The 23,144-nt window shown below is 64.2% G+C and overlaps 1 protein-coding gene across 3 annotated transcripts; it reads left to right on the top strand.

Moving 5' to 3' along the window:
• On the top strand, nucleotides 1-23,111 carry PLXNB2 (plexin B2). 3 transcript variants are annotated; one of them, XM_040987702.1, is made up of 38 exons: nucleotides 1-81; nucleotides 6,780-6,850; nucleotides 7,068-7,121; nucleotides 9,614-10,692; nucleotides 12,054-12,236; nucleotides 12,324-12,452; nucleotides 12,679-12,779; nucleotides 12,858-12,984; nucleotides 13,225-13,378; nucleotides 13,756-13,870; nucleotides 14,003-14,111; nucleotides 14,192-14,293; nucleotides 14,501-14,593; nucleotides 14,769-14,850; nucleotides 14,936-15,096; nucleotides 15,179-15,327; nucleotides 15,577-15,685; nucleotides 15,846-15,982; nucleotides 16,083-16,253; nucleotides 16,443-16,572; nucleotides 16,652-16,879; nucleotides 16,956-17,132; nucleotides 17,329-17,468; nucleotides 17,551-17,651; nucleotides 17,750-17,979; nucleotides 18,057-18,238; nucleotides 18,341-18,407; nucleotides 19,011-19,157; nucleotides 19,643-19,799; nucleotides 19,887-19,987; nucleotides 20,071-20,155; nucleotides 20,250-20,404; nucleotides 20,541-20,701; nucleotides 20,897-21,044; nucleotides 21,810-21,874; nucleotides 21,999-22,074; nucleotides 22,255-22,329; nucleotides 22,412-23,111. In XM_040987702.1, the coding sequence occupies exons 3-38, from the start codon at nucleotides 7,103-7,105 to the stop codon at nucleotides 22,514-22,516; spliced, it is 5,550 nt and encodes a 1,849-aa protein (XP_040843636.1). In that variant the 5' UTR covers nucleotides 1-81; nucleotides 6,780-6,850; nucleotides 7,068-7,102; the 3' UTR covers nucleotides 22,517-23,111. The 3 variants fall into 3 exon arrangements, with proteins under 3 accessions (XP_040843636.1, XP_040843643.1, XP_040843627.1); XM_040987709.1 differs by lacking the exon at nucleotides 1-81 and adding an exon at nucleotides 3,647-3,851; XM_040987693.1 differs by lacking the exons at nucleotides 1-81; nucleotides 6,780-6,850; nucleotides 7,068-7,121 and adding an exon at nucleotides 7,134-8,235.
• Nucleotides 23,112-23,144: the final 33 nt, after the last annotated feature.

Raw genomic sequence — 23,144 nt, 5'->3', positions numbered from 1 at the left:
GTCTCCATGGCAGCCGCGCGGGCCAGAGCGCAGCGCCGAACGCGGCCCGGGCGCCATCGAGCCTCGGTGGCCGACGCGCAGGTACGAGCTTGGGGCCAGGGCCTGCGGGGTCGCTTCGCCGGGCTGGGGGGTGGGCCACCATCCGCGCCGCCCCGCCTGTCCCGACGCACCCTGGCGTGCGATCGGGAGGCGGCCGCGGCTGGGCGGAGGGGGGCCGGGGCCTGGGCCGTGGTCTGGGTCCGCGGGCTGCAGCCGGCCGCCCCCGCCCCACGCTGCTCCAGGTGGCGGGCGAGGCCTGCGGCGCGTGGCCCTTGGGGCCGCCTCGGGCCTCATCTGGCTCGAGACCCTCCCGCTGCACCCGTTCCCCCTCCTCTCCAGATCCGCGCAAGGGCGAGGTGGTCCCTGCTGCGCGAGGGCAGGGCTTCTCCAGGCTCGGGTGCGGTGGCGATAGGCTGGTGCCGGGGACGAGCCTGCCTCCTGCGAAATCTCCCGTTCCCGGTTTGTGGTTCGTGTCGGGTGGGCGCTGGGACCCAGGAAGTCTCGGACTTGGAGGGTGGGGGGTGTGTTCGGTGCTTGGGCCTTGCTCTTGGCTACCAGCACTGCACCTCCAGATGCCTCCTCCTGCAGGAAGCCCTCCTGGATAGGTGCTTCTGTCTCCAGGTCGTTGGACCATTCTAAGGGGTGCGGGGCGCCTTGTGCCTCCTGTGTGGGAAGGTCTGAGCTCCGGAGTTCGAGTTCCCCGCTGCTAGGAACAAACCAGAAAGCTGCTGTGGCAGAAGCCAGAGCTGGGATGAGGAGGGCTCCCCGCTGCAGTCCCATATCAGCGCCTGTGACCCCTCGGAAGGTGGGAGCTGGTGCGGTAGGACCCCGCCCCTCCCCTGACGGTGGAGGGAATCAGCTTGCAGGCCCCTGCAGGCTCGGTCAGCTCCCGGGTGCACAGAGCCAGGGACCAACAGGTGGGCCTGGCCGGCCGGAGCCGCTCCCAGGTCTCCTGTCGCTGGCGGCCCCGGCCCAGGTTCCCCGCTGCTACAGTGGAGACCACTGACGACCAGGAGCCGGGGAACACTGGGCTCCCCGCCCTGCCTGAGGTCTGGGGAGCTGAGTGACCGACGGGGAAAAACACTGGTTTGGAATGTGAGGGCCCCCTCCCCCGCCGGCTGCCTGCCAAGAAGGAATTATTTTGGCTTATCCAGCCGTGTCCAGCCGCCGAGGGGGGCCCGGGCTGCAGCCTGCGGCCGTGGGAGAGGGATCCACTTCCGGGCCGCGGGTGAGAACCCTGAAGGGAGAACCGGCAAGTCCAGGCAGCGCCTCCTCCTCTGGCTGCTCCGACCGGTTGGGGGTGGGGCAGGAAGAGATGCGTCACCCCAGATTGGAGGAGGCCCCAGTGTCTGCCCTGGTGGGAAGCCAGGGACCCCCGGCTTCCCGCGCGTGGGCTTGGTGGGGATATGGACAGAGTCTACAGTCGGGCAGCACTGCAGTGTCCACTAGGTCAGCCTCAGGCTTGCTTGCTCCCTGTCCTGTTCTCTGCAGTTGCTTAGAGGGCCCTCGGATAGCCCAGCCCCTATCCTTGGACTGCTCCTGTTGACCCATCCCACAGGTGGGGAGACAGGCCACAGCTGGCTCCCCAAGTGGTTCCTGGGTGTCCCTAGGTCCTGTGCTATCGCCTGGATGGGGACTGCACAGGGCAGGCAGAGCCAGCAGCTGGGGCCCGGTGCTGGAGGCCCAGGGCTGGTCCCCATGCCCTGCCCGGTGAAGCAGAAGAGATGGGACTGGAAGGCTCTGGGTGGGCTGGCAGCTGCAGCCTCTGCATGGCGCAGGCCCCAGGACCTGGATCACCCAGGGGACTGGAGCCTGGCCCAGCCGTGCTGGGGTGGGCGGGACGCGGCTGTGCCTTCACAGCTCCTCCTGGGGTGTGGGACACCCGCCCGCCCTTGGGCCTCTGCCCCAGCCTCGTGGCTGGGAGCTGAGCTTCCCTCTGTGGCTGCAGCCTTGGACAGGGGCCGGGGAGGGGCGGGGGGGGGGGGAGGTGTCCTGATGAGGCTCAGACCCAGGCCGGCCTCTCAGCAGTTGCTGGAGGGTGGGGGGCCTGGGTAGAACCCCTCTCCAAGGGGAGCAGCTATTTGTGTGTGGGGTGGAGCCTCTGACTAATTTTGGGCTGGGAAGGGCGGGTCAGGACCTGCTTGAGGGGGTGGGAGGGCACAACCCCTGGCTCCCCTCTCCCGGCCCTGTGGTTCCCCTTGTCTTCTTCCGCTCTGGAGTTTCAGATCCCTAAAACAGGCCCCTGCTTCCCCCAGCCCCTTCTGCCAGCCAGCCAGGGTTCCCACTGCCTGGGCACCCATGTGGCCTATGCCAGGCCCGTTGCCTCTGTTGCCCCTGTGTGTACCCCATGGCCCTTGAGCCTTCCCTTGGCCACACAAAGCCTTGCAGCAGCCTCTGTCCCTCTGAACTCTGGACCCAGCCTCACGTAGGGCTGGGGGAGCAGGAATAGGGGTGCAAAGTGTGCTCCCTGCAGCTGGGGGGCTGTCCTCTTGCAGCACGCAGCTGGTTGGGAGACAGGGGGGTGCAGGGCATGCCCCTCTGCTCAGCCCCTGTTCATACCCCAGCCTGGTTCCTCTTGCCTTTTTTGTGGCTAGCCGCCTTTGTGTGATGGGGGGGTGTTGTGTCCCTGTGGACTGGCTGGTGACCCAGGATGTGGGGCCTGGCCTGGGGACAGAGTTGGCTGGAGTGCCGCACCCTCCTCCTAGGCCCTCATGGCCCCATGTGGTTCCCCATTGGGAGCCAGCCTCCTCTGGTCCTCCTGTGCCCCCAACCTAGCAGTGCTGTGTCTAGTGGAAGAGGCAGGTCTCCCCTGTGCTTCCAGGGAGGCCCTGAACCAGCACAGGCCTGCAGTACCTCATGGGGTCCATGCTGGGGGCACAATGGGATCCTGGGCAACCACTGTGAGAGGAGGGAGCCCCCAAGCCCCAGACTGGGCACCAAAAGCTGGCGGGAGGTGGGCAGCAGGACACGCCACGGGCAGCTTGAGTGACTGGGGCAGAAATGTTCCAGCTGTGCATCTGGGGGGGGTGAGCACAGGGGCCACCTGGGGGGCAGCAGGATGCACGGGCTCTCGGCTCCCCTACCCCTCAGCTGAGGCTCCCACTCCCCATTCCTGCCTCACCCACCCGGCGCCAGGGCTGCCTTCTGTCCACTCAGCAGGTGGGAGAAGCTATTTTGAGTTGAGTTGGGCCACTTGGCAGGGGTGAAGGGCAGGTGGTAGAAGGGAGGGACTTCAGCAGCCAGCCCCACTCAGGGGCCTTCCTCAGAGGTTCTCCCAGGCTGGTGGGGGTCTAGGGTCCTGGCCTCCTCACTGTCTTCCATCAGGGTCTGCTCTCAGGGCAGCTCTGAGGGGTCTTAGGACCCAGCAGTAGATGCCCCGGAGGGCTCCAGCCCGAGGCTCCTTGCCTGGCCAGGGCTTTGCCTGTGCCACCCCAGCTGTCAGCTCCTTGCTGGATGGAACAGACTGGAAGGAGGGGCTGGGGACCCTTCCAGAGTGTTTGCAGAGAGGCTAGGTACCCCCCCCCCCCCCCCCCAGCAGCTCAGATCCTGGCCCCTTCCTGTTTCCCAGCCTCCTGCCTTCTGCCCTGCCCCCACCCTAAGCTGGAAAGTTTCCTCATTGGGAAACCCCTGCCTGCCCACTGTACCACCCTCGGCCTGGACTCCATCCTGTCCAGTGCTTCTGGTGACCTGTGTCCTGCTGGCCACAGACTCAGTCTGGACAGGACACTGGAGGCAGCCCAGCCCCCTGCAGCTACACAGCAGCACGTGCATCAGGCCCAGGACTGGGACTTTCCAAGGCTCCAGAGCAGCTGGTGAGGGTGGCCCGTGGGCTCAGTCCTGACGGCGCCCAGTCGGGGGTGGCCCGTGGGCTCAGTCCTGATGGCACCGGCTGGCCGGCTCCCCGGCATCACAGCTGAGAGCACTTGCCCACGTGTGGTCACGTGGGAAGATGGCAGGCACAGGCGTGGTGCAGCGCCCCAAGCTAATTGTAGGGTTCAGCTGTGATGGGGGAGGTGGGCTGGGGTGACCGCTGAGGCGCTGCTGGGCTGACATGACAGGGAGATTACAGCTTTGCTGCCTCTTTCCTCGCTTTGCCTCTACCCAACCTGCCCTACCCCCTGCCGCCCGTCCCTGGCTCTAGGATGGGGGCTCTGGGCCAGCTGCAGCCTGCTGAGCCCCAGGCTGCGCAGGCTGGCAGCAGCCAGCTGGGACCTGGCCTCTGGCTAGCCGGCCAGGTTGGGGGCACTCCGAGGCAAGGGATAGCAGGGTGGGTGCACACAGGTCTCGGTTGAGGCTGGAAGATTTGTCCAGCCCTCAATTCCAGTCCACCTCAGCCGGCTGGCTCGGGTCCTCTGGGAGCCACAGCCTGCAGGATTGTGTGCAGGCCCAGGTGGACAGGGAGAGGCTGGAGTGGGGGGCGGCAGCCTTGCTGGGGGAAGTGTCTGCAGCCTGGGATGCTTGGGGAAGAGCTGCAGAACTGGGGAAAGCTCATCTTGTGTTCCGGGTATGGAGGGGGAAGCGCCATGGGAACCGCAGAGTACTTGGCACCAAGGGAGGAAGGGGGCTGGGGCAGACTCAGAGGAGAGTCGGGTCAAGGGTGACCTGGGCCTTGTGCTGTGAGAGGTGGGGACGTGGGGCTGGTAGGAGGGTGATGAGAGCCCAGGGGAGGGAGCCATGGGGGCTGGCAGCGGGCAACCAGAACCTGGAGTGCGGAAGTCAAGTGGACAGCCTTGGGGCGCAGCCTGAGCCCTGGGCTGCGCCCTCATTGTCGCCACCTGCCGGGGTCGGTGGATGGGCAGGGTCCTTGGCCCTGGGTCCTGGGAGGCCGCCGCGGGGTGATGTCACTGTGTCCCAGGAGCCCTGTGCCCTACCCCTGCTCCCAGGTCTGCGGGGGTCCGGCAGGGCGGGGGCGAGGCGGCCGGTGCCCCGGGCTCCGGCCCTAGGGCCTGGGCAGGGGCGGAGCTGCCCCGCGCCTTGCCCCGTCCTGGGCGGGGAGAACCGCGGGAGTGGCCGTTCGCTCCGGGCTCCTGACACAGGTGAGCGCTCCCGGGGGACGCCTCCCCGCGTCACGTGAGCGTCGCCGCCGCCGCCGACATTGTTCCTGGGGTCCCCGGAGAGGCCGGGCCGAGAGCCGAGGGAGTCTCCGCGTCCTCTCCAGGTGCGCGCCCCGGGCGCGGGGTGGCGGGGTCGCGGGAGGGCGCGGGAGGCGGCGGCCGAGGACCGCAGCCGTCGGAGGTGGGGGTGGCGCTCGGCCCGCGCCCGAGTGGCTCTGCCGCCTGGGGCGCCCCTCTCCGCCCACACCGGGGCCGCCGCCTCCTGGCCTGGGCCGGCCTGCGCGCGTGGCCGGGCTACCGCGCTGTGTCCGCAGCCGGAACGACCGGAAGGGCAAGGGGCTCCGCGCACCCCCGCCCGCCGCCTCTGCCCGGCGTTTGTTTTGGAAAAGCTGGAGACACCGCGCCTGTGTGCGTGCGTGCGTGGCTGGTTTCGAGCCCACTGTGCCACCTGCTCGGCCTGAGCACGGGCGGCTCTGCCTTTGAGACCCGTGGCGCGGTGCCCACGGAATGCTGGTGGGGCCTCCATTCCGCAGAGCAGGGACAAGGCCTGCCTCCTGCGGTCGACTTGCCTTGATTTCCCTGAGTCCGAGAGAGAGACTAACCCCAGAATATAGTGCCCCTCCCTCTGCTCCCCAGGGGAGGACGTGGGCAGGCTGGGGTGCCCCGGAGATGGGGAGTCTCGGTCCTGTGGGTAGTTCCTCAGGTGTTGGTCACTTGAGAACCCGCCACGAGGCACACCTGGCGGATTTACTGGACTCTGAGGACACATGGGCAGGGGTGGAACTTGGCTGGGTCTTGGAGCACAGACAGGGCATATTCCGGACAGGTGAGCTGTGCTGCGGGCAGCTGGTGGGTCGACACAGAGGCCAGCAGGATGTGGTCCTGAGGGGCTTGGGCTTTGGCCACTGGCTGTAGCAACATCCGTCACTTCACAGCTTAGATCTTCCATACCCAGGAGAGGGGTCTACCCTGCCCCAGGGTCAGAGTTGGTGTTGGGGCAGGAGCGAGGGTAAGGCAGGTTGGGCATTGTGGAGTTGGCTGGGGCTGATTCAGTCTGTGGAAGGCACTGGTTTGGAGGAGCCTGTTATCTGGGTGTGGCGTGGGGGGTTCACTGCTCACCCCATCCACCTTGCGCAGAGCCTGGGGCTGCCATCTCTCCTGGTGGGCTCCAGGGGCGCGGGGCTCGGGCACATGCCAGGGAACCCCGTGTCACCTGCCTGACTCCTGGCTCCTGACTTGTGGAGGACAGCCTGCTGAGAAGCTGAAGGGGTGCCCAGAGGAAGAGGTGGGGCTGGGGTTTTGCAGCCAGCACAGCTGGAGGCGGAGTGGTCTGGCCTCCCCGTGGGCCCCTTTGCCCCTGCTTTCACAGAGGCTGTTGAGTATGAAATGACCCCCACTCAGAGCCATCCTAACTTCAGGGTCAGGTGAGGGCTGTTGGATTCATGGGGTGGAGCTGCACTAGGCTTGGGCTGTGTTGGTGTGGGCACAGACCCCGACCTGCCTGTGCCAGTGCCCACAGTGTGGGATGGGGCAGAACTCTGTGGGAGAAGGTGGGTGTCGTTGGCCCAGCCCCTCCCTCTGCAGTGTTGGAGAGGAAATAGCAACCGGGCTGATGCTGCTACAGTGTAGCCCTCCGGTGGCTTTCGAGGGCGCTCACTCGCTACTTTCTACTTTCTCGGTTCACAGATGGGGAATGAGGCACAGAGAAGTTAAGTAACTTGCGCAAGTTAACACAGCCGAGTAACAAGTTAATACAGGTGAGTAAAAGTTCAAGGGGCAGAACTGGTGCCTTTCAGAAAGCAGTTCTTTCCATTTCTTTCAATCAAAGTAGCAGGCTCTTTGTAAGAAGCAGTCCCTGGCCCTGAGCTGGGCTGGGGGGCTGGAGAGGGCAGGCACCAGATGGGGTCCGGTGGGCAGAGGACAGTGGGTACTGGCCAAAATGATGGTGACTCCTGCCTCTCCTTCGCTTCCCAGGCAGTGTGGATGCCGGCAGCGAGGAGCAGAGCCTGATGGGGACACAGAGGCCTGGTGAGTAGCTGCCTTACCCGGGGAGGTGCCAAGAGCCTTGGGCCTGCCCTGCTCATGTCCTTGGGACCCTGTCTGGCCTGAGCCACTCCCACAGCCTGGCCCTGAGGGGAAGGACAGAGGGTGAACTGGAAGGAGGAGGGCTCCCAGGGCAGCTCATGGTGACCCTGGGAAGACTTGCCCCCTCCACCCTCTTCCGATGTTGGGGAGCCATGCTGGACCCTGCTTCCCTGGAGGCCAGCTCTGCTTGGGTCATAGGGTTGGGATTTGGTGTGGTGGGGAGGTGCCTGTGCAGACGTCCGAGTTTATAGGGCTTCTCAGAAGTGTACCTCCAAACTGAGCTGGGAAGAGGGCCTGGAGGAAATCCCCCACCAGCCCTGTAAGTGGGGGTCCCAGGCCAGATTTCAAAACAGGAAGCGCCGGCTGCCCGCCCGCCTGTTCCAGGAACTCCAGTGGCCGGAAGCTCCGGCGGCTGTCCCTGGCGCCTCCTGCCCTGTTGCCCGGGGCTGAGCTGGCCGCCAGGTGTGTGGCCCTTTGCTCCCTGCCTGGCAGGCAGGGTGCCTAGGTCTGTTTGTCCAGGAAGTGCAGGGAGCCTCTACCTGTGGACACAGCACTTACCCCTCAGGAACCTCCACCCCTGGACAGAGTCTGCCCCTCCTGCTTGCCTGGGGATCTAGGATTGGTGTGTGTTTGGGGGGGGGTCCCTCTGCCCTCCCGGGTGAGCCAGGGTCAGTGCTGCCAAGATTGGCAGGATCTTGGATCCAGGCTGTGCCTGCTCTGGGGTGGAGGTGGCAGGATGGACACAAATGGTCTGAGGACATATAGGGTCCCCTTGCCCGTCAGGCTGGTGCCCCACCCCCATGCTACCCCCCCCCACCTCCCCTCCCGGGGCCCAGGACATTCCATTCATTCCGGGCTCCCTGTGGCTGGCGCAGCCCAGTGGGCGGGGCTGGGAGGACAGGCTTGGAAGGGACTGAGCTGCCTGGCAGCCCTGGTGCTGCTGGGATGTGGCCTGGAGATGACCTGCTGCGGCAGGTACCCCGGCAAGAGAAAAGGGCCCTGCATGTCCGTCTAGGCTGGAAAGAACCCCCCTGCTCTGGGCACTGCCCAGTTATAGGTGAGCTCCTTGGCCTGTGTCCCCAGGGTTTGGGCAAGGACTGAGTCCAGTGCAGCGGAGAAGGCTGAGGCACTCTGGGGGGAGGGGGTTCCCCGGGGAACCGGGCCACTGGGCAAGCTCCGCCTTTCTCTTTCCCCATGGAGAGTCTGGGCAGACAGCAGGGTGCGGCTGAGACGAGGCAGGCATGCCCTGGCAGGGCTGCCTGGGGGACAAGGGAAGAAGGAAGCAGGCTTGCAGGAGTGACAGGCACCTGTCCCAGGGAGCAGGCTTACCCAGAGCCTGCACGGAGCTCACCCCGGGGCATGCCGAGCAGACCCCAGTGAACATGAAAGGGGTACTGGGAGAGGCTGGGGTCCCTGGAGAGAAATGGAGTGGGCAACCTGCCATTGTTCCTGGGCCCAAGGTGTGCATGCTGCACCAGTGGATCCTGCTCCATGGGGAGGCCCTGCACCCAGCCCTGCCATGCACATGCAGGGTCACATTGTTGGGTTAGACATGGATGCGCACGGTCTTAGCACAGTGCTGCACACAGCGTTCTCTGGCTGCTGGACCCAAGCCCTCAGGATCCCTCCTGGGTCCTGGCTCTGTGTCCCAGGAAGGGCATAGGCAGGGCGAAGAGGGCTGTCCCCAGGGGTGTGTGAGCTGCTCCCAAAGGCCGCATACATGTCCTGCTCAGAGTCGGGTGCAGGACATGATGCAGCCCCGTTGCTCCTGCGTGCAGTTTGTCCACTGGCCTCGGCCTGAGCCCTGTGCCGTGTTGAAGGGGTCAGAGGGCAGGGAGCAGGTGCCCTGAGACTTCCTAGCCACATAGCTGTGTTGCCTCAGGGCTGGCCTTGCAGGAGCGTGGGGACCTGGTGGGACAGACCAGGTGTGGAGTGGCCGTGCTCTGCCCTGGTTGGGCTGCAAGTGAATAAGCAGGACAGGAAATAGTTTTCCAGATCCCTGAGGCGCCAGACCTGGAGCTGGATTCTCCTGCTTGTTCCAGGTTCACAGCCCTCTGGTGTGTGCGTGCGTGTGTGTGAGTGCATGCGTGCATGTGTGTGTTTTTCATGTTTATTTTTGAGTCAGAGTTACAGAGGAATAGGAAGAGAGAGATGGTATCTTCCACCAGCTGGTCCAATCTCCACATGACCCCCAGTGACTGGAGCTGGACCAGTGCAAAGCCAGGAGCTGCACCCGGGTCTCTGCCGTGAGTGCAGTGACCCAAGCACTCTGCTGCTTCCCCAGGTGCAATGGCAGGGAGGTGGGTTGTAAGTGGAACAGTTGGGACATGAAACAGTGCCCATATGGGATGGTAGGTGCAAGCTTTGCTAGTTGCACTGCAGCCCCGGCCCCTGTGGGCCTTTGGGGCTCCCCTGACGCCTCCCTCTTCCTGTAGGTTGTTGGGGGGTGATGGCTCTGCAGCTCTGGGCACTGACTGTGCTGGGACTGGCATGCCCAGGCTCTAGCCTGCGGCACCTCAGCTTCCGTAGCGAGACAGAACTAAACCACCTGGCAGTGGATAAGGCGTCTGGCGTGGTATACGTGGGAGCAGTGAATGCGTTGTACCAGCTGAGTGCTAACCTGGAGCTACAGCAGAAGGCGGTCACAGGCCCAGAGCTGGACAACAAGAAGTGCACGCCGCCCATCGAGGCCAGCCAGTGCCATGAGGCTGTGCCAACTGACAACGTGAATCAGCTGCTGCTGCTGGACCCCCCTGGCCAGCGCCTGGTGGAGTGTGGTAGCCTCTTCAAAGGGATCTGTGCCCTACGTGCCCTCAGCAACGTCTCCACACGCCTCTTCTATGAGGATAGCAGTGGCGAGAAGTCCTTCGTGGCCAGCAATGATGAGACCGTAGCCACTGTGGGGCTGGTGACCACAGCAGGCCCCGATGGGGAGCGCGTGCTGTTCGTGGGCAAGGGCAATGGCCCACACGACAACGGCATCATTGTGAGCACCCGCCTGCTGGATCGGGCCGAGGGCCGGGAGGCCTTTGAGGCCTATACGGACCATGCCACCTTCAAGGCCGGGTACCTGTCCACCAGCACACAGCAGTTTGTGGCGGCGTTCGAGGACGGGTCCTACGTCTTCTTTGTCTTCAACCAGCAGGACAAGCACCCAGCCCGCAACCACACACTGCTGGCACGCATGTGCAAGCAGGACCTATTCTATTACTCATACCTGGAGCTGGACCTGCAGTGCCATGACCCCAGCGAGCCCCAGGCTCCTGCCCTCGGCACGTGTCTGGCAGCTTCAGTGGCCACGACGGATGCTGGTAGTGTGCTGTATGCCGTCTTCAGCAGGGACGGCCGAGGTGGTGCTGGAGGACCTGGGGCTGGCCTCTGCCTGTTCCCGTTGGATAAGATCCATGCCAAGATGAAGGCCGCCCGCGAGGCTTGCTATAAAGGCACAGATGTGGGCCGCGACAACTTCTACAAGCCCTTCCATGGCGAGATACAGTGTGGCAGCCACGGGCCGGTATGTGTCACAGGTGTTTACGGAGTTCCTACGTCCTTGGTCTGTGTGTATCCTGGTGTGTGCTCATGTTTTTGTTCTGTGTGTCCTGGCGTGTTCTCATGTCTTTGGTCTGTGTGTGTCCTGGTATGTTCTCATGTGCATGGTCTGTGTGTGTGCTCATGTTTTTGTTCTGTGTGTCCTGGCGTGTTCCCATGTCTTTGATCTGTGTGTGTCCTGGTGTGTTCTCATGTCCATGGTCTGTGTGTGTCCTGGTGTGTTCTCATGTCCATGGCCTGTGTATGTCCTGGTGTGTTCCCATGTCCATGGTCTGTGTGTATCCTGGTGTGTGCTCATGTTTTTGTTCTGTGTGTCCTGGTGTGTTCCCATGTCTTTGGTCTGTGTGTGTCCTGGTGTGTTCCCATGTCCATGGTCTGTGTGTGTCCTGGCGTGTTCTCATGTCCTTGGTCTGTATATGTCCTGGTGTGTTCTCATGTCCTTGGTCTGTGTATGTCCTGGCGTGTTCTCATGTCCTTGGTCTGTGTGTGTTCTCATGTCTTTGGTCTGTGTGTGTCCTGGCGTGTTCTCATGTCTTTGGTCTGTGTGTCTCCTGGCGCGTTCTCATGTCCTTGGTCTGTGTGTGTCCTGGCGTGTTCTCATGTCCTTGGTCTGTGTATGTCCTCATGTTTTTGTCTGTGTGTCCTGGCGTGTTCCCATGTCCTTGGTCTGTGTGTGTCCTGGTGTGTTCTCATGTCCATGGTCTGTGTGTGTTCTCATGTCTTTGGTCTGTGTGTGTCCTGGCGTGTTCCCATGTCTTTGGTCTGTGTGTGTCCTGGCGTGTTCTCATGTCTTTGGTCTGTGTGTGTCCTGGCGCGTTCTCATGTCCTTGGTCTGTGTGTGTCCTGGCGTGTTCTCATGTCCTTGGTCTGTGTATGTCCTCATGTTTTTGGTCTGTGTGTCCTGGCGTGTTCCCATGTCCTTGGTCTGTGTGTGTCCTGGCGTGTTCTCATGTCCTTGGTCTGTGTGTGTTCTCATGTCTTTGGTCTGTGTGTGTCCTGGCGTGTTCCCATGTCTTTGGTCTGTGTGTGTCCTGGCGTGTTCTCATGTCCATGGTCTGTGTGTGTCCTGGCGTGTTATCAGGGTTTGACCTTCATGTATGTGTTGGATGTGTTCTTGTGAGCTTAGTTCATTCGTGTGTTCTAGGGGTGTTGTCAGAGTTTGGGGCGAGTGCGTGTCCTAGGCATATTCTCACAGGCTCGGGCATAGTGCCCGGGGTCCCTGCTGCATGGCCCTCGTTCTTGGTGACGTTGAAGGCCCTGTGTGCTGGGGCTGAGGGGAACATGGTGGGGATATCTACGTTGGCCCACTGACACTGTGGTCTGTAGGAAGCCAGCAAGAACTTCCCATGTGGCTCGGAGCATCTGCCTTACCCGCTGGGCAGCCGGGACGGACTCACGGCCACAGCTGTGCTGCTGCGGGGTGGCCTGAACTTGACAGCTGTCGTGGTAACTGCAGAGAATGGCCACACGGTTGCGTTCCTGGGTACCTCCGATGGTCGCATCCTCAAGGTGAGGCCGCACAGGGGCAGTGAGGTCCCTGGAGTCCCTCCAAGTGGGGCAGGCCACTCCCTCACAGCCCTGCCTCTCTTCCTACAGGTGTACCTTGCCCCGGACGGCACCTCCACAGAGTACGGCTCCATTGTTGTGGAGCTCAACAGGAGGATCAAACAGGACCTTGTGCTGTCAGGGGACCTGGCCAGCTTGTACGCCATGACGCAGGACAAGGTGCGCTGGGTGACCCAGGGCGAGCGCAGGAGGCTGGGCCTGCAGTGGCATCTCAGGGTGTTGCCTGTGAGGGGCCGAGCGTCCCTCAGAGCACCAGGGGCACAGGCGTCCCCTCAGGGAGCACGGGCAATGGGTCTGTGCTGGAAGCCACATGGTCACGGAAGTACAGTTGGGCTCATGGTCCCAGAGGCATGTGCACCTGGGACTCTACTGGCTGCATCCCCAGGTGTTCCGGCTGCCGGTGCAGGAGTGTCTGAGCTACTCCACCTGCGCGCAGTGCCGCGACTCCCAGGATCCCTACTGTGGCTGGTGTGTCGTCGAGGGCCGGTGAGCTCGCGTGGGGTTGCAGGATCTTGGCCCAGGGCTAGGGGAGACCAGGGCTGAGGCTGCCCCTTCCCCCTGCAGATGCACCAGGAGGACCGAGTGTCCCCGGGCCGAGGAGACTGGCCACTGGCTGTGGAGCTGGGACAAGACCTGCGTGACTGTCGCTGATGTGCAGCCACAGAACATGAGCCGGCGGGCGCAGGGGGAGGTGCACACAGGGTTGTGGGGAGGGTGGGGGGCAGGAGTGGGACAGGGCTGGAGGTGACCGTCTGCCTTCTGACTTGGTTGTTGGATGCCGAACCCTCGAATGGGGGCGCTGTGCCCATGTCCAGAGCAGGCCCAGACTTTACCTGGCAGAATCAAATGTGGGGTGAAGGGAGCAGGGAGCGGGGTGGGGCAGGACATCAGCTCGGTGAGGGCCCCGGGTCAGCTGCCAGCCCTCTTGCAGGTGCAGTTGACTGTCAGCCCCCTCCCTGCCTTGAGCGCCGACGACGAGCTGCTGTGCCTGTTTGGGGAGCCCCCACCACACCCCGCCCGCGTGGAGGGCGACACCGTCATCTGTAACTCGCCCAGCAGCATCCCCAGCACGCAGCCCGGCGAGGGTGAGGACGTGGGGCGGGGCGCCTGGTGACTCCAGAGGATCCTGCCCCCAGCCATGTGGCTGTTCCAGGAAGGCAAGGGCTGCACATTCAAAGCCGAGGCTGAGGGCAAGGGTTGCTGTCCAGCTGGAGACTGGCAGGCCTGTCTCCTGTACTGGGGACTGTGAGGACTGGCCCCTGTCTCCTGTACTGGGGACTGTGAGGACACAGTGATGAGGCCAGAGCAGCAGGGCCCCGGTGAGAGGCAGGTCAGGGTATGGTGGCAGAGTGGGAGCCCAGCCTGGGCTGGCCACAGGTCCTGGGGACCACACAGCCCTGTCCTCAGCCGGTCCCTGAGCATCCCTTGTCCCCTGCCCTGACCCCCTTTCCTGCTTCCCCAGACCACGTGGCCATGACCATCCAGCTCCTGTTTAGACGTGGCAATGTCTCCCTCACCTTCCACACATACCCATTCTATGATTGCCGGGAGGCCATGAGCCTCGTGGAGAAGCTCCCGTGAGTACCCCCACCGTGGCCATGCCCCTTGGCACACCCATCCCTGGCCTGGTCCCTGGCCTGCCCCGCGCCACTCCATCCCTGGCCACGCCCTCACCCTCCACCTTGTCTCACTCATGACCACTTTTTCAGGTGCATCTCCTGTGCCAGCAACCGCTGGACCTGCCAGTGGGACTTGCGTTACCATGAGTGCCGTGAGGCCTCACCCAACCCTGAGGACGGCATTGTGCGAGCCCACATGGTGAGGGCTACTGCGAGGGGTATAGGCTGGGGACTGGGGGTAGCCACTGGAGCCACTCCCTGCCAACCGTGTTCTCCTAGGAGGACAACTGCCCACAGTTCCTGGACCCCAGTCCTCTGGTGGTCCCCATGAACTATGAGACCGACGTGACCTTCCAGGGCAAGAATCTGGACACCGTGAAGGTGGGGAGAGGCTTGGGTGTCCACCACTGTCCTCCCTGAGTCAGGACCCAGCCTGTAGGGGTGCAGCGTTTAGGACACACTGGGGGCCAGGGCAGGGGCCGAGCCCCTCCCATGGTGGAGGTGGGTGGGAGCAGCCCGAGTGGGCAGCAGGGTCAGGGCTGGGGAGGTCACGTGCCTCGGAGGCCAGGCTCTGACTGCTGTCCACAGGGCTCCTCCCTATATGTGGGCAGCGACCTGCTGAAGTTTGAGGAGCCAGTGACCATGCAGGAGAGAGGGACCTTCTCCTTCCGAACTCCAAAGGTAGGCTGCAGACCGGGCTGCTGGGCCTGGGGCTCTCGGGGGACCCTGAACTCTGGAAGTGCTGATAGGAGGTCCCGGTCAGAGCTCAGTCCACCTCTGAACTGAGGGTCTAGTTCCCTGCTTCCTGTCCCTAATGATGAGGCATGAAGCATAGCATCCCCACCCGTCCCCCTAGCTGTCCCACGACGCCAACGAGACGCTGCCCCTGCACCTGTACGTCAAGTCATACGGCAAGAACATCGACAGCCGGCTGCGAGGTGGGTGGGGTCGGGAGCGGGCCGCGGGGCACTGGGTGCTCCTGCCGACTGGCCCGCCAGCTGACCGAGCAGCTCCCCTCCACAGTGACCCTCTACAACTGCTCCTTCGGCCGCAGCGACTGCAGCCTGTGCCTGGCCGCCGACCCCGCCTACAGGTGTGTGTGGTGCGGCGGACAGGGCAGGTGTGTGTACGAGGCCCTGTGCAGCAACGCCACGTCCGAGTGCCCGCCGCCCGCCATCACCAGGGTGAGCCTTGCCCTGCTGGCCCTCACCCACCCCCGTGCCTCAGCCTGCTGGACCCCCGCCTCACTGGGTTCTGTTCTTGCAGATCCAGCCCCAGACTGGCCCTCTGGGTGGGGGCATCCGCGTCACCATCTTTGGCTCCAACTTGGGCATCAGAGCAGATGATGTCAGGAAGGTCACTGTGGCTGGCCTGGACTGCATCTTTGAGCCCAAACGGTACTCCGTGTCCACCCGGTGAGTGGACGCTGTGCCTCGCCGCCAGGTTCTGGCCAACACTGGGATAGTACAGTACAAACCCGTGTTCATATGGGCAGTGCTAGGGGACCCTCCTGTCCCAGGGGCGCGAGGGGCTGCGTGGGCGGTACCTGGGGACCCTCCTGTCCCAGGGGCGCGAGGGGCTGCGTGGGCGGTACCTGGGGACCCTCCTGTCCCAGGGGCGCGAGGGGCTGCGTGGGCAGTGCCTGGGGACCCTCCTGTCCACAGGATCGTGTGTGTGATTGGCGCAGCAGAGGCACCGTGCACAGGGGGTGTCGAAGTGGATGTCAGTGGGAAGCTCGGCCATTCACCACCCGACGTCCAGTTCACCTACCAGGTAAACATGGGCACACCAGCCTTACAGCTATGAATTCGGGGCTCTGCTGCTGAATCTGGGCCACTGCCCAGGGAAGGCGGGCATGGGAGCCCTGCCTCGTGCTGCATCCAGGGACGGCGGGGTCAGCAGCCCTGACCCCCGCTGGCCTTTGCTCTTGCAGCAGCCTCAGCCCCTCAGCGTGGAGCCCAAGCAGGGACCACAGGCGGGTGGTACCACACTGACCATCAGCGGCACGCACCTGGACACAGGCTCCGAGGAGGACGTGCGGGTGATTCTCAGCAACGTCCCTTGTAAAGTGTGGGTGTCACTTCAGGCCTCTCCCTGCCTTCCGATGGGGGCATGGCCCCGGGTCTGTGGGGGAGGGTTTTGCCCCACTGACCAGCACCTCTCTGGCCAGGACCAAGTTCGGGGCCCAGCTGCAGTGTGTCACCGGCCCCCAGACCATGCTGGGCGAGGTTCTCCTTCAGATCTCCTATGGGGGCTCCCTGGTACCCAATATGGGTGCCACCTTCACCTATCGCGAGAACCCTGTGGTGCACTCCTTTGAGCCCCTGCGCAGCTTCGTCAGGTACGGTCTCCTACGGCAGCTGGCCCATCCTGGGGGAGGCTGGCCAGCAGTTTGGTCACTCGGTTCCTGCTCATTCCCCACCCTGCCGCTTCTGCCAGAGGACACGACCTCTGGGCTCAGGGCAGGGCCTGTGCCCTGGAGCTGGCCAGGCACCCTCAAAGACGCCACCTTCCCCTCCCCCTCCCGCAGTGGCGGCAGAAGCATCAACGTCACCGGGCAGGGCTTCAGCCTGATCCAGAACTTCGCCATGGTGGTCATCGCCGAGCCCCTGCAGTCCTGGGGACAGCGACGGGAGGCAGGGCCTCTGCAGCCCGTGACGGTCCGTGTGTGCCTAGACTGGTAGGCGGGGTCTGCGCTGGCCCCTGGCCCCAGGGCTAATGGCTGGGACTGGCCTGCAGGTCATGGGCACCGAGTACGTGTTCCACAACGACACCAAGGTGGTCTTCCTGTCACCGGCCGTGCCCGAGGAACCCGAGGCCTACAACCTCACGGTGCTGATCCAAATGGATGGGCACCGTGCCCTGCTCAGGACCAACGCTGGCGCCTTCGAGTACGTGGCCGACCCCACCTTTGAGAACTTCACAGGTGGCGTGAAGAAGCAGGTCAACAAACTCATCCACGCCCGGGTAAGGAGGACTCGGAGCGGGGTGGGGCAGGGTACCCCTCATGGCACCCAGGCCGCTGACCTCCGCACCCCTTCAGGGCACCAATCTGAATAAGGCGATGACGCTGCAGGAGGCCGAGGCCTTCGTGGGCGCCGAGCGCTGCGTCATGAAGACGCTGACCGAGACAGACCTATACTGCGAGCCCCCAGAGGTGCAGCCCCCACCCAAACGGCGGCAGAAGCGGGACACGGCACACAACCTGCCCGAGTTCATCGTGCGTTTGTAGGGGGGGCGGGGGCCGCGGGCTGGGCGGGACACTCCACGACCTGCTCAAGTTCGCTGAGCGTGCACAGAGGGGCAGGTGGGGCCACAGGGAGGGATGAGGCGTGGCAGCCGTGGGCTGGGTGGGACATGCAGACCACCTGCCTGAATTTACCTGCACTCGCTGTCTGCCCCCCACCCCCGCACAGGTCAAGTTTGGCTCCCGGGAATGGGTGCTAGGCCGCGTGGAGTATGACACGCGTGTCAGTGACGCGCCACTCAGCCTCATCCTGCCACTGGTCATGGTGCCCATGGTCGCTGTCATCGCTGTGTCTGTCTACTGCTACTGGTGAGGCCCCACCCTATGCAGGAGACCCCACCAGGGCCGCGTGTGAGCCCACTTGCCCACAGCCCGCTTGCCTGTGCTGCAGGAGGAAGAGCCAGCAGGCGGAGCGCGAGTATGAGAAGATTCGCTCACAGCTGGAGGGGCTGGAGGAGAGCGTGCGAGACCGCTGCAAGAAGGAGTTCACGGGTGAGTGGGCAGGGCTGGTGGAGGGGGGGACTGGTGCAGGGGTGGGGCAGGGTGGGGCCGGAGGGCGGGGCACTGCACTCACTCGCCCCCGCCCCTAGACCTGATGATCGAGATGGAAGACCAGACCAACGACGTCCACGAGGCGGGCATCCCCGTGCTGGACTACAAGACCTACACCGACCGCGTCTTCTTCCTGCCTTCCAAGGATGGCGACAAGGACGTGATGATCACGGGCAAGCTGGACATCCCTGAGTCACGGCGGCCTGCGGTGGAGCAAGCCCTCTACCAGTTCTCCAACCTGCTTAACAGCAAGTCCTTCCTCATCAACGTGAGCTGGGGCGAGGTCGGGCGGGACGGAGAGGGAGCTCGGGGGCCGGGGCCCGAAGCTGACCTGCCACCCCACAGTTCATCCACACCCTGGAGAACCAGCGGGAGTTCTCGGCGCGGGCCAAGGTGTACTTTGCGTCGCTGCTGACGGTGGCTCTGCACGGGAAGCTGGAGTACTACACAGACATCATGCGCACGCTCTTCCTGGAGCTCATGGAGCAGTACGTGGTGGCCAAGAACCCCAAACTCATGCTTCGCAGGTGAGTGGACCCCAGCTGGGCTGGAGGAGGAGTCCACCTGGGGCCGGGAGGAGCCAAGTGCATGCTTGAGACGGTCCCTTGAACAACACACTTGGTCCGCAGGTCTGAGACGGTGGTGGAGAGGATGCTGTCCAACTGGATGTCCATTTGCTTGTACCAGTACCTCCGGGTGGGTCCGCGGGCAGGGCTGGGCATCTGGGTCCACGGGGTCCACGGGCAGGGGGTGGGCGTTTGAGTACACAGGTGGGGGGTTGGGCATCTGGGTCCACGAGCTTCTAGCAGGTGGGTGTCTGGGTCCACAGGGTCCACGGGCAGGGGTTGGGTGTCCCTGGGCAGGGAATGGGCGTCTGGTCCATGGGGTCCATGGGCAGGGGATGGGTGTCTGGGTCCACAGGGTCCATGGGCAGGGGGTTGGGCATCTGGCTCCGCAGGCCCCTAGGAGGTGGGTGTCTGGGTCCACAGGGTCCACGGGCAGGAGTTGGGCGTTTGAGTACACGGGTGGGGGGGTTGGGCATCTGGGTCCACAGGCTTCTAGTGGGTGGGCGTCTGGATCCACAGGGTCCACGGGCAGGGGGTGGGTGTCCCTGGGCAGGGAATGGGCGTCTGGTCCACTGGGTCCATGGGCAGGGCATGGGCGTCTGGGTCCACAGGCAGGGGGTGGGTGTCCCTGGGCAGGGGATGGGCATCTGGTTCCACGGGCAGGGGTGGGCGTCTGGGTCCACAGGGTGTGGTCTTCCCTGTTCCTGAACCCATGTTGGTCCCTGCTCTGCAGGACAGTGCGGGCGAGCCCCTGTACAAGCTCTTCAAGGCCATTAAGCACCAGGTGGAGAAGGGGCCGGTGGACGCTGTGCTGAAGAAAGCCAAATACACGCTCAACGACACGGGGCTGCTGGGGGACGATGTGGAGTATGCGCCCCTGGTAGGTTCAGGGCACATCCCTGCTGGGTGGGCAGGGGCCGACTGTGGAGTGCGTCCCTGCTGGGTGGGCAGGGGCCGACTGTGGAGTGCGTCCCTGCTGGGTGGGCAGGGGCCGACTGTGGAGTGCGTCCCTGCTGGGTGGGCAGGGGCCGACTGTGGAGTGCGTCCCTGCTGGGTGGGCAGGGGCCGACTGTGGAGTGCGTCCCTGCTGGGTGGGCAGGGGCCGACTGTGGAGTGCGTCCCTGCTGGGTGGGCAGGGGCCGACTGTGGAGTGCGTCCCTGCTGGGTGGGCAGGGGCCGACTGTGGAGTGCGTCCTTGCTGGGTGGGCAGTGGGGTTTGGCTGGTATGGGGAGGGTCCTGCCTTCTGTCCCTGTGCGTGGTGTAGCCCTCTAAGCTCGGAGTGTGCTGCGCTGTAGACACACACGAGGGGCGCAGGCAGGATTGTGTGAGCCTGGTTCCCCCTCACACCCTGTGCCCACCTGCAGACGGTGAGCGTGATTGTCCAGGACGAAGGCGTGGACGCCATCCCGGTCAAGGTCCTCAACTGTGACACCATCTCCCAGGTGAAGGAAAAGATCATTGACCAGGTGTACCGCACGCAGCCCTGCTCCTGCTGGCCCAGGCCAGACAGCGTGGTCCTCGGTGAGTGTGCCCACCACCCCCTGGATGCCACGCTCAGGGGAGTGGCCACGCCAGAGGGTCCCAGGAGCCTGCTCTGTCCTCCCACAGAGTGGCGGCCTGGGTCCACAGCCCAGATCCTGTCCGACCTGGACCTCACGTCGCAGCGGGACGGCCGGTGGAAGCGCATCAACACACTGATGCACTACAACGTGAGCGTGCGACGGGGGTGCTGCACAGGGCAGGGCTCCGGCCGAGTGCCGCCCACCCTCTGACCTCCTGACTCTGCTCCCAGGTCCGCGACGGGGCCACTCTCATCCTCTCCAAGGTGGGCGTTTCCCAGCAGCCTGAGGACAGCCAGCAGGACCTCCCCGGGGAGCGTGAGTCCCTCTGCCCCGGCCCTCGGACCCTCGCGGCCCCCCGCTGCCCCATGGGGTCTGCTCACACTCAGGGCCTGCCCACTCCCTGCTGCAGGCCACGCGCTGCTGGAGGAGGAGAACCGTGTGTGGCACCTGGTGCGGCCAGCAGACGAGGTGGAGGAAGGCAAGAGCAAGCGTGGCAGCGTCAAGGAGAAGGAGCGGACCAAGGCCATCACCGAGATCTACCTGACTCGGCTGCTGTCCGTCAAGGTGGGCGGGGGACAGTGGCCCTCAGGGCGGGTGGAGCACGGTGCTGGCATTGCCCCTTGGGGTGGGCCTAGCACAGTGCTAGCTGCCCAGAGAGCTGCCGTGCCTCACGCCTCACATGGCCGCTGCCCCCCCACAGGGCACACTGCAGCAGTTTGTGGACGACTTCTTCCAGAGCGTGCTGGCGCCCCGGAATGCTGTGCCCCCTGCTGTCAAATACTTCTTTGACTTCCTGGATGAGCAGGCAGAGAAGCATGACATCCGGGACGAGGACACCATTCACATCTGGAAGACCAACAGGTGTGGGCCACACCCTCAGCCCCGCCGCCCTGCCTCCTGGCCCTCACCTGCCTCAGCCCCTCCGCCCTGCTGCCCTGCCTCCTGGCCCTCAGCCCTGCCCCAGCCTCAGCCCTGCCCCCCTGCCTCCTGGGCCTGCACCCCTGCTGTGATGCCTTAATGGTTCTAGTCCCCCTTGCCTCTTCTGCTCTGCCTCAGCCTGCCACTGAGGTTCTGGGTGAACATCCTCAAGAACCCACACTTCATCTTCGACGTGCATGTCCACGAGGTGGTGGACGCGTCCTTGTCAGTCATTGCACAGACCTTCATGGATGCCTGCACGCGCACAGAGCACAAGCTGAGCCGTGTGAGTGGTGGGGCTGGCTCGGGGCCATGGGTGGACAGTCTGCATGCTGAGGCTGGATTGGCATGGGGGCCTGTCCTGCACATGGCTGGGGGCTGAGTTTGCTGCAGATAACAAGGTAACAAGACATAGCTTGAGGTTTTTATTTGTAAGGCAGGTTACACAGAGGGAATAAGCGCTTCCTTCCACTGCAATAACCCCAGGCGCCCCAACAGCCAGGACAGAGCCAGGGAGGTTTCCAGGTGGCTGGGACCCGAGCATGTAGGTCCCAGCCCGTCAGTGCGAGGTCTGGGTGGGTGCAGGGCAGCCTTGTGCCAGGAGACACACCAGCGTTGGCATTCGCCACATGGATGTCCTAAGCAGTGACATGACCTGCCGTGCCACACGGCCTGTCCAAGGAGGAGAAATCCCCCCGGGTGGTTCACTTCCAGTGCCTGCAGCAGCTGGGCTGGGCACGGGGCCAGCCTGGGAGCTGGGGCTCTCCAGGCCTCCGACATAGATGGTGGGCAGGGTTGGGACGCAGGCCCCTCTGCAAGCCGCTCGTCTCCCAGGGCCTGCGAATGAGGTTACGGATGCCCAGTGGCCTTGAGTAACGGCTCCTGCTGCTGCCCTCCACCAGCTCCCACCCCGACTGGATGAGCGCGTGGAGTCCTGAGCACGGCAGGCTGAGCCACCCCCACACCGGCCCCGTGTCACCCCCATGCCACCCTGTGTCTCCCAAGTCGCCCCTCCCGGTCCCTGTGTCACTGTACTGTGTCCCCCCCACAGGACTCACCCAGCAACAAGCTGCTCTATGCCAAGGAGATCTCCACCTACAAGAAGATGGTAGAAGAGTAAGTGCCGCCCTCCTGCAGGCCAGGTTGGGGTCTCGCTGGGGAGGAGGGCCCTGCAGCAGCAGGGGGGGTCCTGGGCAGATTCTCCCCTCCCTCTGCCCTTGTGACCACCCCTCCCCCGCAGTTACTACAAGGGGATCCGACAGATGGTGCAGGTCAGCGACCAGGACATGAACACACACTTGGCCGAGATCTCCCGGGTAAGAGCCCCCTGAAGGGCGGCCAGTGCGGTCGAGGCTGGTCACGCTGGGGTGCAGGTGCCCCACACTGTCCCTCACTATCCCCCAGGCTTGACTGGCCTCTGGCCCTTGCTGTCCCCCCGGCCCTCCCACTGTCCCCTGGACTGTCCCTCACCTTTGCCGGCTTTGCTGTTCCCCTAGGCCCACACAGACTCACTTAACACCCTTGTGGCGCTGCACCAGCTCTACCAGTACACACAGAAGTACTATGATGAGGTAGGACTCCCGGAGGCAGGGTCGGGGGGGCCCCCAGTAGCCCCTCCTGGGCTGTGGTCTCAACCTTGGAACCTTCCCCCAGATCATCAACGCCCTGGAGGAAGACCCAGCTGCCCAGAAGATGCAGCTGGCCTTCCGCCTGCAGCAGATTGCGGCCGCACTCGAGAACAAGGTCACAGACCTCTGACCTCCAGCTACTTACCGCCTCTGCTCTGGCACAGGTGCCCAGGGAAGGGCCCGAGGGGCCAGACAGCACACAAGTGGCTGAGCCCCGCTCCCTACAGAGGTGCCGGGTGCCTGCAGAGGGCGCCGTACACCTGGCAGCTGCCTCTACGAGCCCTGTGCCAGGAGCCAGTGCCGGGACTCTGTGTGAACACTGAGTGACTCGCAAATGTGCCTTACAACACCGCACCGGGCCCCTGGGGCCGGCCTCCCCTCACACCAGCAGCCTCTTGGACACCCAGGGCCCCTGGGAGGGGGGCCCTCAGCTCCCAGGGCGAGTGCCCAGCAGGAGGAGAGCTGACCACCAGCGGTACAATGCCTTCCCGACCTCACCCACTGCCCCCATGGACTGGAGTACTGCCCGGCCCCACCTCCAAGGTCACGCTGGACGTCAGACGTCGGGGCCCAGCAGATGGAGGTCCTGGGCTCAGCCTGTCAGACAGGCTGACCTGGAGACCCCACTGGGTCTGGGGGGCTGGGGACAGCTCCATTGGAACCACCCACCCCTTTTTGTAAATCTTGTTTATTGTAAATCAAATATACCTGTCTTTTTCACTCTGCTGCTCGGCTGGGCTCCCAGGGGCTGCAGGCAC

Source organism: Ochotona curzoniae, unplaced genomic scaffold (genome assembly GCF_017591425.1).
Source record: "Ochotona curzoniae isolate NIBS_2020 unplaced genomic scaffold, NIBS_Ocur_1.0 contig_1014, whole genome shotgun sequence".
Lineage (NCBI taxonomy): Eukaryota > Metazoa > Chordata > Mammalia > Lagomorpha > Ochotonidae > Ochotona > Ochotona curzoniae.
The sequence above is the reverse complement of the archived record's forward strand: the minus strand, read 5'-3'. Positions and strand labels throughout refer to the sequence as shown.

Bases quoted from the DNA above. Each gene is read 5' to 3' on its own strand.
- PLXNB2 (XM_040987693.1), top strand. From the start codon at position 8,124: ATGTGGCCTGGAGATGACCTGCTGCGGCAGGTACCCCGGCAAGAGAAA. The intron at 16,573-16,651 runs GTCCGTGTGTGC...ACTGGCCTGCAG, and splicing joins GGCCTCTGCAGCCCGTGACG to GTCATGGGCACCGAGTACGT. The intron at 21,045-21,809 runs GTGAGTGGTGGG...TCCCCCCCACAG, and splicing joins CAGAGCACAAGCTGAGCCGT to GACTCACCCAGCAACAAGCT.